The sequence below is a fragment of the Stegostoma tigrinum genome, chromosome 1 (assembly GCF_030684315.1).
Source record: "Stegostoma tigrinum isolate sSteTig4 chromosome 1, sSteTig4.hap1, whole genome shotgun sequence".
In the NCBI taxonomy this organism is placed as follows: domain Eukaryota; kingdom Metazoa; phylum Chordata; class Chondrichthyes; order Orectolobiformes; family Stegostomatidae; genus Stegostoma; species Stegostoma tigrinum.
Window position 1 is genome coordinate 51711828 of NC_081354.1, and position 18370 is coordinate 51730197.

At 38.5% G+C, this 18370-nt stretch overlaps 1 protein-coding gene across 4 annotated transcripts in view; it reads right to left on the bottom strand.

The window, feature by feature from the left end:
• The window catches only part of gatb (glutamyl-tRNA(Gln) amidotransferase, subunit B), a 61538-nt gene that overhangs the window by 31253 nt on the left and 11915 nt on the right, over positions 1–18370 (bottom strand). For all 4 annotated transcript variants that reach the window (XR_007247499.2, XM_048530344.1, XM_048530363.2 and 1 more), the window contains 4 exons: positions 10425–10538; positions 10062–10146; positions 1984–2028; positions 650–839 (listed from right to left, as the gene is read on the bottom strand). Coding sequence is in view for 3 of the 4 variants with exons in the window: in XM_048530344.1 (XP_048386301.1) it covers positions 650–839; positions 1984–2028; positions 10062–10146; positions 10425–10538 (434 nt within the window). In the remaining variant the exon portion in view is untranslated. The remainder of the gene's footprint in view (positions 1–649; positions 840–1983; positions 2029–10061; positions 10147–10424; positions 10539–18370) is intronic.

Here is an 18370-nt window from a genome sequence, read left to right on the forward strand (position 1 = left end):
TCATCCACTTGCTTACCAAGCATTCACCTATTCACCTCTGCTTCCACCTTTTCAGGAAGACGGCACCAAAGGCTCATGACCTCCGAGAAAAAAAATGTACCCTGTTTCTTAGTTAAATGGGTTATGCCTTATTTTTAAACAGTTCTAGATTTTCCCACAAGAGGTAACACCCTTTCCACATCTACCTTGCCAAGATACCTCAAATTCAAACAAGTTTTAATGAAGTTGCCCCTTGTCCTTCCAAATTGCAGCAGAATAAAGCGTAGTCTGTCCAGCCCTTCCTTGTGAGACAACCCACCTATTCAGGCATTAATCTGGTAAACCTTCTCTGAACTGCTTCCAACACATTTACATCTTACTTAAACAAGGTGACATCAATAATATACACTAAAACTAAAAGACGTAGTCTCACTAATGCCCTGTATAACTGAACATTATTTTCATACTTTAGCATTCAACTCCTCTCATATTAAATGATTACATTCTATTAGCTTTTCTAAATACTCGCCATACCTGCACACAAATCTTTTGCGTTTTACACACAAGGGCATTCAACTTTCTTTTTAACTGAGCTCTGGTTTATAAGAAACATGTATTTACGAAAATAAACCATATACTGTGAATCTTAACATTAAATACAAGTACTTACCACTAATGTGAAGCTATGTTCAGCAAGAATATTGTACTTTTCCACCAGTCTTTTTCTTTTAGCGTTAGGTAGCTCAGGTAGCAGCTCACGAATTTGGTCAATATTCACCACTTGTTCAGGATTCACATTAGTAGATAGATTTTCATTGTCATAAATAACGAGTGGAGGCAAATTTGGTTCGGGCATGAACCTTAAACATTTTAAAGATGTTAGCAAATTTAAACTTCTCAGGATTAATTTTAAAGTTGTTTAATCTTGAATAAGATAAATATTGAATAGAAGGCTTACAAAATAAGTTTTCACAACTGTGTTTCTCAATTCCTAAAATGGATTATTAAATGTCCAGTTATTGGCACGTCACTGTACAATGTTAATCTTGCACTGCTCCATTTAAGGATATGCAATTTTTATTTTCAAATGTTAAAGCATCTAATCAAAATATTGGTTAAAATGAATGTGCACAGTTTAACACTTCCATTTGCAAATCAATTTTTTTTTCCTATTTACAAATTTAAGGTACATAAAGACTGCTTGCTGGGAAGCAAGAAAATTTTAGCTAAAATCAACATTGGCTCAATGTTTGACTGCATATCCTATTCACTCCAAGTGTTTCATGTAATCATGTATCAACAGTATTTCAAGAATGAACACTGAAACAAGTCCAGTTCTTTTAGTTTCTATCTTCTTCTTTTCTGCTTTAATTCCTTGTGATTGTGAAATTTCTCAACAATCAATGACAAAATTTGTCAAAGGTTTATTGGGCTAGCATCTAATGACTTTTGCTGTATCTTTTTCAATATTGTTTCAGAGCTTTTCTGATCGCAGTCTGTATTCCTGACGGTTTCTTCTGCCATATGAAAGAAAGATAGTAATGGAAGAAATCTTAATGATGAAAACTGTAACTTCAAGTTTACCATTTGTGGCTTGAAACTGCACTGTTATTTACCATTAGGCAATGGATTCAGAGAGAAGTTGGAAAACGCCAAAGGCATTTTCAGAAACAAACTACACTAGCTACATATTATTAGCAATTTTGTTTTCAAGTAAATATAAAATATTATGTTTGACCTAAAAGCAAAATGTAAAATACTCTTACTAAAATACATGTGAATGATAAAATATGCAATAACTAATTGTAACAGATAATGAATGGCCTTGTTAGATTATACTCTGCAAGGATAAATATCAAGCCATTTTGAATTGAACAGAGGTTGAACCTTCTGAGGATAACAAAGGAACATTTTTCCTTAGGTTACCACACGTTCAAAACAAAGAAGAAAGAATCAGGAGTTCAATATTCATTATATACATTGTCTATAATTAATCCTAATTACCTATAGTCTTGCTTTCCTTCTTTGTCTCTCATAGATATGGTCTGCCTGAAAATCATTAAAATGTTAATCATTAAAATTAACATCTCAGCCAAAATATTATTTTCTAGAATCTAACATATTCATGTCTTTAAAATCGTTGTCATCTCAATTTATCAAAATACAACTACACAGTTCTGTTTTGGTCACTTAATAAAATATTCTAATTGGTGGCCCAATACGGCATTATGGTTCTCCAGGACTCATTATTAGATAATATGGAACTTTCCACTGTGGAGCAAGTAGTATTTTTCCAATAGATTAGTGGATAAGTATGATGTATGGTAAGGGTTGGAACCAGAAGCTCCAAGGCTTTGTTGCCAGGTTATACAATATAGGTGTTGTCAGTTTCTACAATTGGCCTGAATTTCACTGGACTGATGTAGTAGTAGGCTGAAGGACAAGCAATAAGCAGATACTTCTCATCACTAATGATTGGCGGTAATTTCCCATCCACTCACAAGCATCTTCAAATAATTATGACAGAAAAATTGTCAGAGGAAGTTCAGAAACTAAGTTTTAAGAAGTGCATCAACCCAACTGTGTGTGAGTGAGAATGTATTTTAAAGTGGTCTTAATCTATGACTAGCTGTTTGAATGTGAGCAGCTAATATTCTGCACTAGAGATAAAGGCGGGCAAAGATTCTACATTCTTAGTATTAAGGATGGCACTGACATTGTTTCTCAGCATAATGAGGATAAAAATGGAGTCTATGTAATGTTGAGACATAGGAAACAAAACTGAACTGAGGCTGAAAATGAGCATGAGGATCATGATGTCTGATTAGCAGATAGAGTGAAGTCATTTGCCATGACTGTAGAGGATAACCAGCACTAAACACACTATTTAGTGGGTGCATACATCATGAGGGTATCCAAGGTTAATAATGGCTAACAACATTTAAAACTACACATAACTAGATGATATAACAGTTCTCAGCTCACTAAAGGTTAAGACTGTAAACATGAACGGCCGCTGAGGGCTGTGATGAAGATTTTGATGGACGGTCTACAGAAAAAGGCTAATGCTTTTGTGCACAGAAATGCATGATGAACTGATAGGTCAAAAAAACTGCAAAATAGGCAAGAAGCATGAGGTGTTCAACATCAGCCTTGCACAAACTTTTGTGAAAAACCTGGAGCCTATTCTTTTCAACTGGAATATAGTGACCAATCCTATTATAACTATGGACCAGATGCTCCAGCCTCAAATGGTGATGATCCACTGTTGTCAAGTAATTGGAGGCTACTGCAGCAGATATGTGCAAAAGAACTTGAGGAGTGTCACAGCAGTTCAATAGTCTATCCTTTAATACATTATTGGCATTGCTGAGGTGCAAACTTACAGAGGCAGTAATGGTTCTGCAGAGAATGAACTTTATGATGTTGGGAGAGGCGGTGGCTCAGAGTCTTGGATTCTGGGGACTTGGGTTTGAATCCCACCACAGCAGATGGTGGAATCTGAATTTGAAAGAAATTGAAACCATTGTCAATTATCATACAAACAGATCTGGTTCACTGATGTCCTTTTGGGAAGGAAGTCTGCTGCCCTTATCTTGCCCAGCCGACATGTGACCCAAGACTCGCAGCAATGTAGTTGATTCAGAAACGTTACAAAATGACCTTGCAATACATTCAGTCACATCCAAACCACCGAAACGTCTCAAACGTAAGAAAACTGGATAATCCACCTGGCGCAACCTGGGCACGAGAAATGACCTCAGCAATCTCAGCCTTGTAGACCCCTGCAAAGTCCTCGTTGCAAGCATCTGTGGACTAGTATCAAAACCGAAACAGCTGACGCAGCTGACTATTGAAGAAATAGTTTTTCATAGTCAGTCTCACACAATCACACTTTCCAGGCACCACCATCACCATTACCATCTCTGGGTATGTTCTGTCCCATCAGCAGGACTGACCCAACAGAGGTGGTAGAATAATGGTACACAGTCGTGAGGAGTTAACCTGAGAGTCCTCAATATTGAAGACATGAGTCATGGTACCAGGTCAAACTTTGGCAAGGAAACCTCAAACACATTATCATGTACCCCTTTAACACCCCTGCTCAGTTGATAAATCAGTAATCCTCCATGTTGAACACTACTTGGAGATAGCACCAAGGGTAGTAAAAGCACAGAATGTACGCGTGGTGAGTGACTTCAATGTCAATTGCCAAAAGGTGGCTCCGCAGCACCACTACTGACAAAACTGATTGAGCCCTAAAGGATATGGCTAACTAAACTGGGTCTATATCCGCTGATGAGGAAAAAACATAATCAACCTCATTACTCTATCAGCTGCAAATGTATCTGTCCGTAATAGTATCTATAGGAGTAACAACTGCAGAGTCTTTTTGAGATAAAGTCCCAGCTTTACATTAAAAGTACCCTCCATTGTGCTTTATGCAGATCTAGCAACTCGAAACTGATCATTCCATGAGGTGCTGTCAATTATCAGCAACAGAACTGTTCTCAAACAGAAGCTGAAATCTCTCAGACTGGCATATTCCCCATTACAAACAAACTAGAAAAACAACCATGTTCCAATGAATAGTGCAGGAAGGCATACCAGGCATGCCTAAAAATAGGGCATCAACTTGGTGAAGCTACTTCACTGACTACTTGCGTGCTGAACAGCATAAATAGCAAATCAGACAAAACTAAGCTGTTCCGATCTAATCCAAATACTACCGTTCTGCAGTATATTCACACCAGCTGTGAACAGTGGTGGACTATTAAGAAAATCACCTGCCTCACTGTAAGACAAAATACAAATTTGGAAATAATGGGTGTGTATATGGAAGGCACTACAATTGTCATGGGTGATATTAATCTGCATACTGATTGAACAAATTAGACGGGCAAGGGTAACATAAAAGATGTATTTGGAGACAGTATCAGAGATCGTTTATTAGACCAGCAGGTTGTAGAAAACTGACACATCTTATCCAAGAACAAACTATTTTAGATTGAATAACGAGGTAGGATTAAGAAGAGATCTTGCTGTTTGAGATCATTTATAGGGTTGCAATCACAATAGCGATCATAACGTGTTGAATTTCAAATTCAGCTTGAAGGAAAGCAACTTGGATCTCAAACAATTTCAAAGGTGTGTACGAAAAGTTGTGTCATGCTGGCTAGGAAAATTGACTGAGGAGAAGACCAGTCAACGAGCAGTGGCAGACCGTTAAGACTGATATTTTGTAATGTTCAGCAAAAATTTATTCTGATCAAAAAGGCATTGAGAAGGAAGAACCACCTGCGATCAATAGTGGTCAAGAAAAACATTGAATTAATAAAAAACTGAGACATACAAAGTGCCAAAAACTAGTGGTCGGCCAGAGGATTTTTGGGTTTAGGCACCAGCAACAGATGACTAAAACGCTAATAAAAGATGAAAAAATTGATTACAAAAGTCAGTTGGAAGAAATGTGAGAACAAACACCATGAGCTTCAACAGGTACATAAAAGCAGAGCAATTGAAGCAAATATGGGACCCTTGCAGAATACAGCTGAGGAATTAATAATGGGGACAGGGAAACAGGAGATAACTTAAATCAATATTTTGCACGTCTTCATGGAACACTATAACGATCCCAAAGATAACAGATAAGGTGCTAATGGGAGCAATGATCTTGTAACAGTTTCCATCATGAGGACAAAGTATTTGTCAAACTAATGGAATTAAAACAGACAAGTCCCCAAGACCTGACGGCCTTTGTCCAAACGTTTTAAAGTCCATGGTTACAGAGTTAGTCCAGGCACTGATCAAATATTCCAAAATTCTCTAGATTCTTGGATGTCTCCAGGAGATTGGAAAATACTAATGTGACATCCCCTTCAAGAAGAAAGAGAGACAGAAAGTAGGAAACCACAGGCCAGTTAGGCTTACATCTATTGTTGGGAATTGCTTAGGGCTCATTACTAAGGGAAAAAACAGCAAGTCATTTGGAACAGCTAAACATAATCAAACAAGAATCAACATAGTTTTAACACCTCATTAACAAATTTTATGGAGTTCTTTAGCGATAAAACAAACAGAGTGGATAAAGAGAAACTGGATGGATTCAAAGTTTGGATTTCCAGAAGGTATTCAAAAGATGCCACATAAAAGCTATTACACTAAATGGAATGAGAACAAGTAACAATCAGAAGATATCATTTCAGCCACTGGTGATGCTGTCTCACACTGCTGAAACACTGATTCTTTCTGCAACAAATGGCAGATTTCAGGTAGTCTTTTTAGTGAAGCAAAGATGTTGCAGTATTCTTCACTAAGGCTGAGACAGATTAATTCCTCAGTGAACAGTCAGGTTGAATATGGATGCCTACTTTAAGTTTTAGCAAAGAATTGTAGCTCAAGGTGTGGGTGAGGTTGTTGACTTGCTCATCAAGCTGGCTTGTTTTCATTCAGACATTTCATCATCATGCTAGGTGACATCATCAATAGGTCTCCAACGAAGCAACATTGCTCTACTCTGCTTGGAATTTATACTGTCCGTCCGTTCTGGTGAGTACTGTCACTTCCGGTTTTGATCAGTAAGGATTTGCATATGGGGTCCAATTCTATGTGTTTGTTGATTGCATTACGGGTGGAGAATCATGCCTCTAGGAATTCCTGTGCGTGTTTATGTTTGGCTTGGGCTACAATGGTTACCTTGTCCCAGGTTTAACTGGAACAAGGTAATCATAGTAGGCCAAGCCAAACATAGACACACACGGAAATTCCTAGAGGCATGATTCTCCACCCGTAGTGCAATCAACAAACACAGAATTGGACCCCATATACAAACCCACACAGAACAAAACAGGAAATAACACTACTCACCATAATGGACCAGACGGTATAAATGCCAAGCGGAGTAGAACATCACTTCATCGGAGGCCTCACTGATGATGTCACCTAGCATGGTGATGAAATATCTGGACGAAAAGAAGCCAGCTTGGTGGGCAAGTCAACAACATCATGGCTGCCTACTCTTTCCCTCTTTTAGAGTTTCTCATCTGTGTTGCTTCTGTTTTTTCACCATTTCATGCTAAAATAGGGAATCTTTCTTAATGTATAAACCAAAATGCAATAATGACTTGCCTCATCCTTAGCTATTTTGTGATCTTGCCATTTCTAATATGTGCTGATTGGTCTTGTCATGCTGAAACCTAATAAAATTTAACTTAAAACTGCAAGAGAACTAAAGATATCACTATCGTCAGTGAAATGGATTCCTGTCATAGCTTGGCAATTTGATGCAAAGATTAACCGAGTCTTATATGTAGAGTCTGAACGTGCCTCATGATCCGTGCTGACTTAGCTGATTTCAGTTACAGCAGTGAAAGGACATCACAAATAACATTAGGATATAATAACTAAAACAGAGAAGACTCCAGTTGATGATGTACTTATGTAGGCATCAGCTGAGACAGTATTGAGGTTTGCTGTAAAGTATTTGCAGTTAAATAGCCCAGCAGCACGCACTGCCTTTTGGGTGCGCTATATGTGGGAGTATCTATCAAAAGGTTAGCAAATTCAAAAAAGGAAGGAATAAAAATCATGATTCATTCCCTTGCCCCTCTTCAGGTAAACAAACAAACAAAAAAAAACTCAAGGTGTAAAATGATTATTAACAAATGATTGCCCTGCACTTTTTATAAAGAGAGTTAGACTTGTATCATATTCATCAATTCCACCTTTAATAACATATAAGGCATAACAGCTTGGATTTATATAGTTCCTTTGATGTAGAAAGTAACACACTTAAGGATTTCCAGGGACACAATTAAATATGCTAAGACAAAGCTAAAGTAGCCAGAATAGGCAAGGAAAAGCTTAACAAGTTCAATTTTTCAAGAACAGTCTTAATGGCAGGGGTGGCATGGTGGCTCTGTGGTCAGCACTGCTGCCTCACAGCGCCAGGGATCCGGGTTCAATTCCATCCTCGGGTGACTGTCTGTGTGAAGTTTGCACATTCTCCCCATGTGTGCATGGGTTTCCTCTGGGTGTTCAGGTTTCCTCCAAGATGTGCAGGCTAGGTGGACTGGCCATGCTAAACTGCTCATTGAATTCAGGGATGTGTAGATTAGGTGGATTATAGGTGGATGGGTCTGGGTGGGACACTCTGAGGGCTGGTGTGGACTTGCTGGGCCGAAGGGCCTGTTTCCACACTGTAGGGATTCTATGAAAGAAAAAGAAGTTGACAGGCACAAGGTTTTAGGGAGTCAATTTCAAAGTGTGGGGACAAGCTGTTAAAGCCATGATCACCAACGGTGCAACAATGAGACTGGGAGTCATAAGAATCAGTTACTCAGATTCAGAAGAAGAAAGTTCAAAATAAGGGTTTAAACAGTTTCTTTAGTTCACCCAATTTTTAGTTGGTAAATAATTTGATTCAAAGACACTATATTGAACAGACAGTCTGGCTGCACTCCGATGGTACTGGGTCGAGGGAATTGTTGGCAAGGTGCAGTTAAATGCCACCATTTTGAAGTTGATTCATCAACAATATACGAAATAGGAGTAATGGACTGTATTACTACTTGGGCCTCTCTGCCATTTACTAAAATCACTTCTGATCCTTCATCTCTCCGTTCCACCCGATTTGGGTAACTCAATTTCCTTTGATATAAATAGACTTTTAGATTCTATCATATCAGAATATAACTGTATAACTATGCCTAGCAGTCTAAATTATTCTGTCAAAGGAAGTCAAACGCTCAAAACTTTATGCAATTCAATGGATCATGTTTTCAGATTAGATCATCTTAAAAAGCATACATGAACAAGAGGAAGGACTCAAAGACAGATTTGTGGGAAATTCCAAAGTTGATTATGCACAGGCAGGAAGACAGGCTACACATAAAGATGCACTGCTGGATTCAGGCAATTTGCAGTTGTTATGTCTAAACACAGTCACGTGATGTCAATACTTAAAGAATGACTGCCAGTAGGATAGCATGACAGATCATAGGAAATGCCGTGGAAAGTGACGAAATCGACGAAAGATAACACCCAAGGATTTTGGTGACAGTGAGTTGAGGAGTTTGTTATGATGGGTTCGTGAAGTCATTTACATGAGTTGAAAGCGAGTGACAGAGACAGACAAGAGAGACTAGCTATTGGATTGCATCAAATATGAGATCTGTAGGGAGGCCTGAAGTGGGCGTGTTCCTCCAAGAATCAATTTGACGTATTTCATATCTTAATTCACTTCCTTTTTGAAAGAATAGAGTCAATGGAAGGATTTGCAGCTTTTAAAAGTCTGATAGGTCATGATGCAAATAATTCCTTCCATAACTGTAAAACTACCTTTACATTAAACTATTCAGTAGTTGGTCCTGTACAACAGAGATTTTATGAACACCGAGAATCCATACAATAAGGGGGCACCACCCAAACTAATAAGTAATTCATAAATTGCCACTCATTGGGATGAACTCCAGAAGGATTCAAACCTTCGATCCTCTGACTAAAAGATCAATACTAAGCCAAAGACTCGGTCCTGTTTAATTATCAAATGCCATTGTCCAATGACGGCCATCATAACAGAATTCAATTCTACTCTCACTTCATTTCTAGAGAGGCACACTTTGCACAAGAGACTGCCAGAGAACATAACTGGTCTAATCATCCTCAAGATCAGACGTCACATGATACCAGACTACAGTCCAGCAGGTTTACTTGAAATTGCAAGCTTTTGGAATGCTGTTCCTTCAGGGCTCTGAAAGCTTGCAATTTCAAATAAACCTGTTGGACTATAATCTGGTGTTGTGTTGCTTCTAACCTTGTCCACCTCCGTCCAACACCGACACCTCCACATCATGATCATTCCCAACAGTGGGGTTTCTAAAGTCATTTGAGGTATCTGCACTGCATTGCTTGTAAGACTGTCACTTTAGCAGATATATAATCAAGGCAGAGTTCTTACTGATCTGAGCAACTTAGTAGTATAATGGAAACCTTAGTCCACAAAGTCAAGAAGAAACTGAATTTTAACATTTTAGATTCTCCTTTTCCACTGAGTGGGCAAAAAGTCCAATATAAATTCTCACCCGGTTTTATAATCAAATGCTCTGGTCTCATTTAATATTTTCCCTCCATTCTCCAAGATGTCAATCTGTCTCTGAATTTCATAATCTGTTACAAATAAAACAAGTATTATATTCCAGATGATTACAGTATGATTTCTGTAACAATTTTTTTTTAAGTTCTATCAAATAAATTGTTTCAAAACACGTTTTCCATTTAGAACTTCAAGTTATATCTACAAAAACAAACAACGAACGATAACTTCTTTTGATGTAGTTTAGGTAAATGATCCTTAGTTGGAAACACTATCAAGAGGAAAAAAATAATCCTCACAATTCAATGCAGTTAAGAATTTAGATTAGGACAGATGGAGGACATTCACAGACCGATTGCTCTTGCCAAAAATCGGGCACTGTTAATATTCTTCACTTCTGCTCTCACACCATATGGCTCACCACGATGATGCACAGAAACGTTGGCGTCAACTCTTAACTGTCCCTCTGCATAAATTAAAACAAGACATGACTGTAATCTCCACTTACTGAAACAGAATGCAGACAATCCATTTACTGTCACAAGACTGTAAAATAAAGATACGTTAAAATTAAATTTCAAACGACTAATGTAAAATTCTCCAGAACTACATTTCTAAGCAGGGTCTAGCATCAAGGAAGAATATAAACAAAGTATGATGTACACAAGTCAAATTACACTAAATTTCTAGGACAGAAAAATTTTCCACAAATTGAGGAATGCTTTGTGATTTTTCATTGAGTCTTGTACTGCATCATGATGAATAATAAATTAGAACTGTTACTTACATTAAGTGAGAAAAATATTACATTTCCTATTTATTTAAGATCTAAAAAAGGTTCAAAGCCGTAAGGAATTATTAGATTAACAAAGTAAAATTATGTTTGAGACAATCCCCTTTGAAACAATTTTCAATTTAGTGGACAAAATATAGTTATTGATAATGTTAGCCCAAAAGAAATTTTAATATACTGTGAAAATAAAAGATAAAGATGGAATTTTGCTTAAACTTTACAAAGGCAGGTGTTGTTTCCAAACCATAAAGTGTGAAAAATAGATACGAGTTCTTTAATAGGAAATGCAGCTACTCTCACTATGTGGTTTTTTAAAGTTTTGGTATATAAACACAGGTAGGATTGTGCAGACAATGCATGATATAAAATACTTCGCTATCTAAAACAAAAACAGTTAATTTCAGATTCAACTTTCAATGTAGCGCAGCTTTCTCTAACTTCTCCAATCAACCTCCATCTTTATAGGTTCCCTAATCCAATGGAAGAAAAGTAGAACTGGAAATTGAAATTCCTATTCTATTTCACCTACAAGTCATCGATGCTCCTTCTACAAGCACAAGTCGTTGCAAGATCTAAAATCACATGCTCCTATCACCAAGTGAACTGACTTTAAAATCCTTGCCCTCTTTTACAAACTCCTCCATGGTGTTCCTCTACTGAACGTTCCCGTTTTCCTCAATCCAAAGCTCAACACACAACTTTTACTCTGGCACTGATATGTGCACCCCTTCTTTGTTGGGAGCAGAGTCTTACAATATGCCTCTACACACTAGAAGTCTTATGCAAACACTTTGCATAATTTCAAATACTTTCTCAAACTATTCCTTTTTCTTCATGTCACATGGTCATCAATGGCATGTCTATCGCCCATTAGAAGGTGGAGATGAACTACATTCTCGAATTGTTACAACTTATCAAGTGTAGGTAACAGCAAGTTCTGCTAGGAAGGAGATCTAGGATTTTGTCTCGTTGGCAGTGAAGTAATGGCAATATTGTTCTAAATCTGGATTGTTTGGGAATTGAAGAAAAACTTACAGGTAATAGTGTTTTTATGCATCTGTTGTCTATGTTCTTTTAGGCAGTCGAGAACATGGGTTTGGGAAGTCTACTGAAAGAGCTTTGGCAAATTGCGATAGCACATCGCAGACAATATTGGCTGTTGCCACTTTGTGCCAGTAGAAGCAGTAAACACTTAAGGTGGAAAATGGGATGTGATCAAGTTTGGTGCTTCTCTGAATTGTCTAAGACATTAGATCTTTCCAAAGGCATGGTGCTCAGAATTGGACATAATGGGCCAAGTTTTATGGAAACCGTAACAATCAGAGGAGGAAGAGGGTGCTGGCAACGAGACGGGAATTGGACTCTCAACAAAGCAGGCTTTACCATGATCATTAACTCAGCCACTACATTAGCATCCTACTTCCAGATTTAATGACTAAAGTACATGCATAAGTATGTCAAGAACTTGGCAGTGGAAAGATTTCTGCTTGAAAGGTCATGGATCAGAATAGCTGTGGGCTCAGTCCTGTCTGTATGATTATAAAGATACATATTTTTATAAGAAGGCTAATCTATTTTTGAAACGTACATAACATTTCAAAAAGTGACTCCCAGAAGTCACATATGTTCTATGTTCTAATACATCAAAAAAAAACAGACCCACTATGTGCTACTTTGGCATCAGTCACAAAGGAAGACACTTAAGATTTGATTATGCCTTAGACAACACAATATGAGAATTCAAATCTTCTGAGAGAGCAGGAAGCTGGAAAGATGCCAAAATTGCTCTACAGAGGCTGTCACCAAGTCACTCTTTATTTACTCATGAACAGTCCTTCACTATAGTCCTGCCACATATAGAGTCAGGCACCAGAGTGTCAGTAGCTCTGACATAAAACCTTTTTATGTCTGCCACGACTCCCCAACTGGAGCTGTTAATCTGGTCAATCAGGGAACTCTGTTTTACGAGGTCCAGCTGACTGACCTCGTTACAAACATTGCAGACAGCACAAGGAGTTCGAACACGATTTATTTTGTTTTATGAAACAATGATTCAAAGTTAGGAAAGCAGCTTTAGCGGCTGTGATAACCATTTTGCCAGAACCACAAGAGTCTCACAGATACCATACAACACTTCATCAGAGACAGGGAATGTTCTCAATGAGGACAGAGGACGTAAACTAGCTAAAGGACTGCTGTGTTGAAGCAGGCCACCAAGTGCCAGTCTCCAGTGCTGTAAAAGTGAGAGAAAAGAACTTCACAGAAACTGTTCAGCTCAGTCCACATGTGGAAGGAGCCACAAACTATTTGACTACAGAACCATCACAGCTGTTGATCCGTGACTTCAAGTTTTCAACCTCTTTACTTCAGAAAGAGAAATCTTCAAGAAAGCCAGGCCTGCAATGATAACAAACTGATCTCATTATCTTTGATATATTTTATCTGTACCCACTTTCAAACTTTGCATATATGCACCAGCTAATAACTGCATCACGTTTTACTTAATAACTTTCACAAATAGTTAACAAACTAACCTTTCATCTTGCTTAAGATTGACATTTTGCTAGTTATTTCTAACTTGGAACACTCAAAAAACTAAAAGGAGCCTAAACCATGCTATTATACATAAAGTCTTTACACTGAATTATATCTCCATGGGATGAGTGAGCACCTGCAAGGACCTCTTTGGAAGCAAACTTGTGCATGACTCTAACAGACAGCAGGACCCATGAAGAAATATTGTTTGCTGTGAACTTGGCAAGAAGTCACCTAGCATGGCTGGAAGTGACAGACAGTGAATGGTAGATGTGTGTCACAAGATTACCCAACAAAGACAGCAAATTGAGTGGTGAAACCTTTAGGTACCGAAACATACTGACTTCTTCTCTGCAGCACTCCTCAGACGAACACACTTCATAGCTCAAGACATTTCTTAATCTCAACGTACTTCTGCACATTTTCATTTGAACAACCAACAAGGACACATCCTCAACTTACAGCCATCTGAAATACATATCTTAGTCACCCTCCACAAATGTTACCATTATCTATTCTCCACACAATCTGTTTTTCACACTGATACTTTGCTTTCTCTCCTTGCAGGAGAAAAGCGTACAGGACTCCAAAGAGACAAGGTACAAGGAGTAGACACCCCGAGGTGATACAAACGATCTTCACTGTCGAGTTAGCAGCCACGGAGATCACAGGTTAGAAGAGTGCAAAGAACAGTGGCAATGCAGGAATGTGGATCTTACAACTGGTATCAAAATTATATATTGCACTAGTATGAGGCACTTAGCAGTAAATTTCCTGCTTAACATTAATTGCAATGTAACATCTGCAAAAAGACAGTGAATCCTTTCACATGGCGACTCATACACACCCTCCACATATCAGGCCCACTCTTCAAACAAGCAACATTTGTTGAAGACAGGATCATCAATGGAGTATCTCTAATGCAGCGTGCAAGATACTCCAAGCTTTGCTCAGTTGTACTAATTATTGAGCCTCGGGCGTCATCCATAAAGAAGACAATTTTGATGAAGCAACAGAAGACATGTTGACAAAATCTCATTTTCAAAAGCACTGTGTACACTTGGAAAAAGATAGCTACTAGAGACAAACTCCGCTATTATACATCAAGTCTTTACACTGAATTATATCTCCACGGGATGAGTGAGCACCTGCATGAAAAATCAAGTTCAGCAGTCCACCAATGCATCCTTACTTACTCTTGCCAAAACCCTGCGCACAGACTGCCATTTTGAACAGGTGGATTGAAATTCCTGTCTTCACCCTTCAGCACTTAAGTGAAGTGCACCAAAGTGCTCAATTAGCAAAGAAGTTCTGGTAGGCCACAAGGCTGCAGATGGAGAAAAGGTATAGCAAATGACAACTATTCAAGGTTTGGCATAGACTGCATCTTATTAGACTGAGGACACCAACAAGTCAGTTAGGCCTCCATTTCAGGCATAGAAAATACTAACTATCGTTTACCCTTTGGAATGTAGGTGGTGCCAATCAACAGAATTAGCTTGGTAAGTTAAGAGAAGGCATTTGGGTTTATGTCAGCAACTCAAACAAAAGAGCCAAAGCTGCCACAGTTAACAGTCATGTAAAGCATACGTGGGTGGTTGCCAGGCAAAAAGCTAAAACAAAAGCCCCTCGGAATCTTAGACTGAACTCTGAAGTGAATTAAAGTGAAATGTAAGCACACCTTTAGATTGATCTCCTAGGGGTCAATGCAGCTCATGATGGGGCGGGTGCAAAATAAAATGTAACATTGTATTGACAATGTACATAGTTATGAACGGTAGTATTCACTTATTAAAGTGAACATTATTTAATTAATTTTCTTTCAGTAAAGTTTTTTGTTTAAAATAGAGAAATCTTGTGGCATAGTTGTCAGTTAACTATTTTCTTTAAATGCTGACTGTCCCTCATTGGGTTCTAATAGTAGCACACTGGGATTCATTTGGGTGATTTTCTTTACTATCCTTTCATTGACAAGTCCAGCATTTATTCAGCACCTCTATTCAGAAGGCAGCTAGGAGTCAACTACGTTATAGTAGATCTAAAGTTACATGAAGGCCTGGCCAGATAAAGATGGTAGATTTCCTTCCTAAAGGGAATTAGAACAGAATGGGCTTTTATAGCAATCAATTGTACTTTCATGACATCATTACTTAGATGAGCTTTATGTTCCAGATTTATTAATTTAATTTAAAATTCCACCACCTGCTGTGGTGCAATTTGAACCTATGGGCCCAAGTCTCAGCATTACTGGTCCAATAATATTACTACAACATCACTTACCTCCCCCAATTAAAATAATTATCATAATGTTTAAAGTTTTTGAGAAGACTTTTAGCTCGCATTGTTGATGAGGTTGATAATTTGTTCACTGAGCTGATAGGTTGGTTTGCAGACATTTCGTCACCATACTATGTAGCATCATCAGTGCATCTCCAATGAAGCATTGTTGGTCTGTCCCACTTGTTATTTATGTGGTCTGGTCTGATGGGGTGGTTGGCCTCATTTCCAGTTCTGCTTCGTAGTGATTGGTATATTGGGTCTATTTCCCCGTTTGTGGACGGAGTTCTGGGTGGAGAATCAGGCCTCTAGAAAACCCCGTACTTGTCTTTAGTTTGCTTGTCCTAGGATGGTTATGTTTCCTATTCGAATTGGTTGCCTTCTTTGTCCAAGCATATGGAAATAAGTGATAGCTGGTCACATCACCTGGTAGCTAGTTGGTGCTCATGTTCTGTGATAGCTAGTTTTCTCCTAGTCTGTCCGATGTAGTGTTTCTGGTAGCCCTTACACAGGATTTTATATATAATGTTGGTCCTGTCAGTTGTGGGTATGGGATCCTTTGTTTTTGTCAGTAGTTGTCATACTGTAGCTGTGGATTTGTGTGCTACCATGATTCCTAGTGGTCAGAGTAATCTCGTGGTCAAAAACAACGGCTACCCAAAAAGCATAGTCTGCCAGTACTTACTCAACAGACAACAACGGAAGACACAGCACACCTGGATATACTAGTGACTCTGCCGTACATCAAAAACGTATCAGACATGACCATCAGATTACTCTGATCACTAGGAGTCGTAGTAGCACACAAACCCACAGCTACACTACGACAACTACAGACAAGAACAAAGGATACCATACCCACAACTAACAGGACCAATGTTATATATAAGATCCCATGTAAGGACTGCCACAAACACTACATCGGACAGACAAGGAGAAAACCAGGGTACATAAGCACTAACTAGCTACCAAGAGACACAATGAACTATCACTCGTTGCCATTTACTCAGACAAAAAAGGCTGTCAACTTGACTGGGACAACATAATCATCCGAGGACAAGCCAACCAAAGTCGCACACAGAACTTCCTACGGCCTGGTACTCAATCCGGAACTCCATCAATGAACATGTGGAAATAGGCCCATACACCAACGCTACAAAGCTGAACCAGAAATGAGGCAAAGCACTACATCAGACCAGAGCACATAAATAACAAACAGACCAAGAACGCTTCATTGGAGGTGCACTGATGATGTTACCCAAGTATGGTGATGAAACATCTGCAAACCAACCTACCAGCTCAGCGAACAAATCAACAACCTCACTATCTTAATGTATTTGAAAATGTAAATAAATCACAAGTCATTTAAATGACCCATAGTTGCTTCCCAGCTTCAAACTGACATCATATTTCAGGAGAAAGGTAAAAGTTCGGAATTGTACAAAGCATGAGAGGTTATAAATCTGGGCATTCTCCTCTGCTTGTATCATGTAAATGAATAACAATTGGAAAATCTATTGTTCATTCACTTGAATTTTTAAATTAATTTTATACACTGGAAATTGCATTTTTTTCTATTACTTTGAACCCCAAAACTAGGATAACTTTACTGAGCCAACCTATTCCCACATGACTTAGATTAACAGAGTTGTACAGCAATGAAACAGGCCTTTCAGTCCAACTCGTCCATGCCAACCAGACATCCTAAATTAATCTAGTCCCAATTGCCGGGATTTTGCCCATATCCCTCAAAACCCTTCCTGTGCATATACCCATCCCGATAATGCTGTAATTGTACTAGCCTCCACTATTTCCTTTGGCAGTTCATTCCAACACTTACACCACCTCCTGCATTTAAAAGTTCCCCCTTAGGTCCCTTTTACATGTTTCCACTCTCACCTTCAACCTATGCCCTCTGGTTTTGGACTCCCTTACCCTGGGAGAAAGATCTTGGCTGATCACCCTGTCCATGACCGCCATTTTATAAACCTCTATAAGGTTATTCTTCAGCCTCTGATGCTGCATGGAAAATAGCCAGCCTATTCAGCCTTTTCTCATAGCTCAAACCCCCCAGCCCTGGCATCATGCTTGTAAATCTTTTCTGCAGCCTTTGAAGTTTAACAACATCTTTCCTATAACAGGGAGACCAGAACTGAATGCAGTATTCCAAAAGTGGCCCAACCAATGTCCTGTAGAGCTGCAGCAACTCCTATAATCAATGCATTTAATTCACTTTGACTTCAAAATTTTGTCAGTCTTCACTACACTCAATAATGAAGCATCCTTTAACCTCTGAGATAGGGAATTCAAAAGATTCACAACTCTTAGTGGAGGAATTTTTCATCTCAGTTAAGGTATTAAATGGCTAACAGTTTATCCTGATATTTTGGGTCTTAATTGTAAATTCTCCAGCAGGGGTAAATACCTTCTAAGGATTTACCCATTAATCTTCTCAGAATCTTAAATGTTTCAATGAAGTAATGTCTCATTTTTTAAAACACAAAACAGAATATAAATGATACAAGCTCTTCTCAAAAAAAAATTATCTTCTCTCAAGAATAAATTTACTGAAACTTTATTCCATCCTTTCTAATGGAAGTAAATGCAAGTAAGGGTGGCATGGTGTCTCAATGCATCACAATGCCAGGAACTCAGCTTCAATTCCAGCCACGGGCAACTGCCTATGTGGCGTT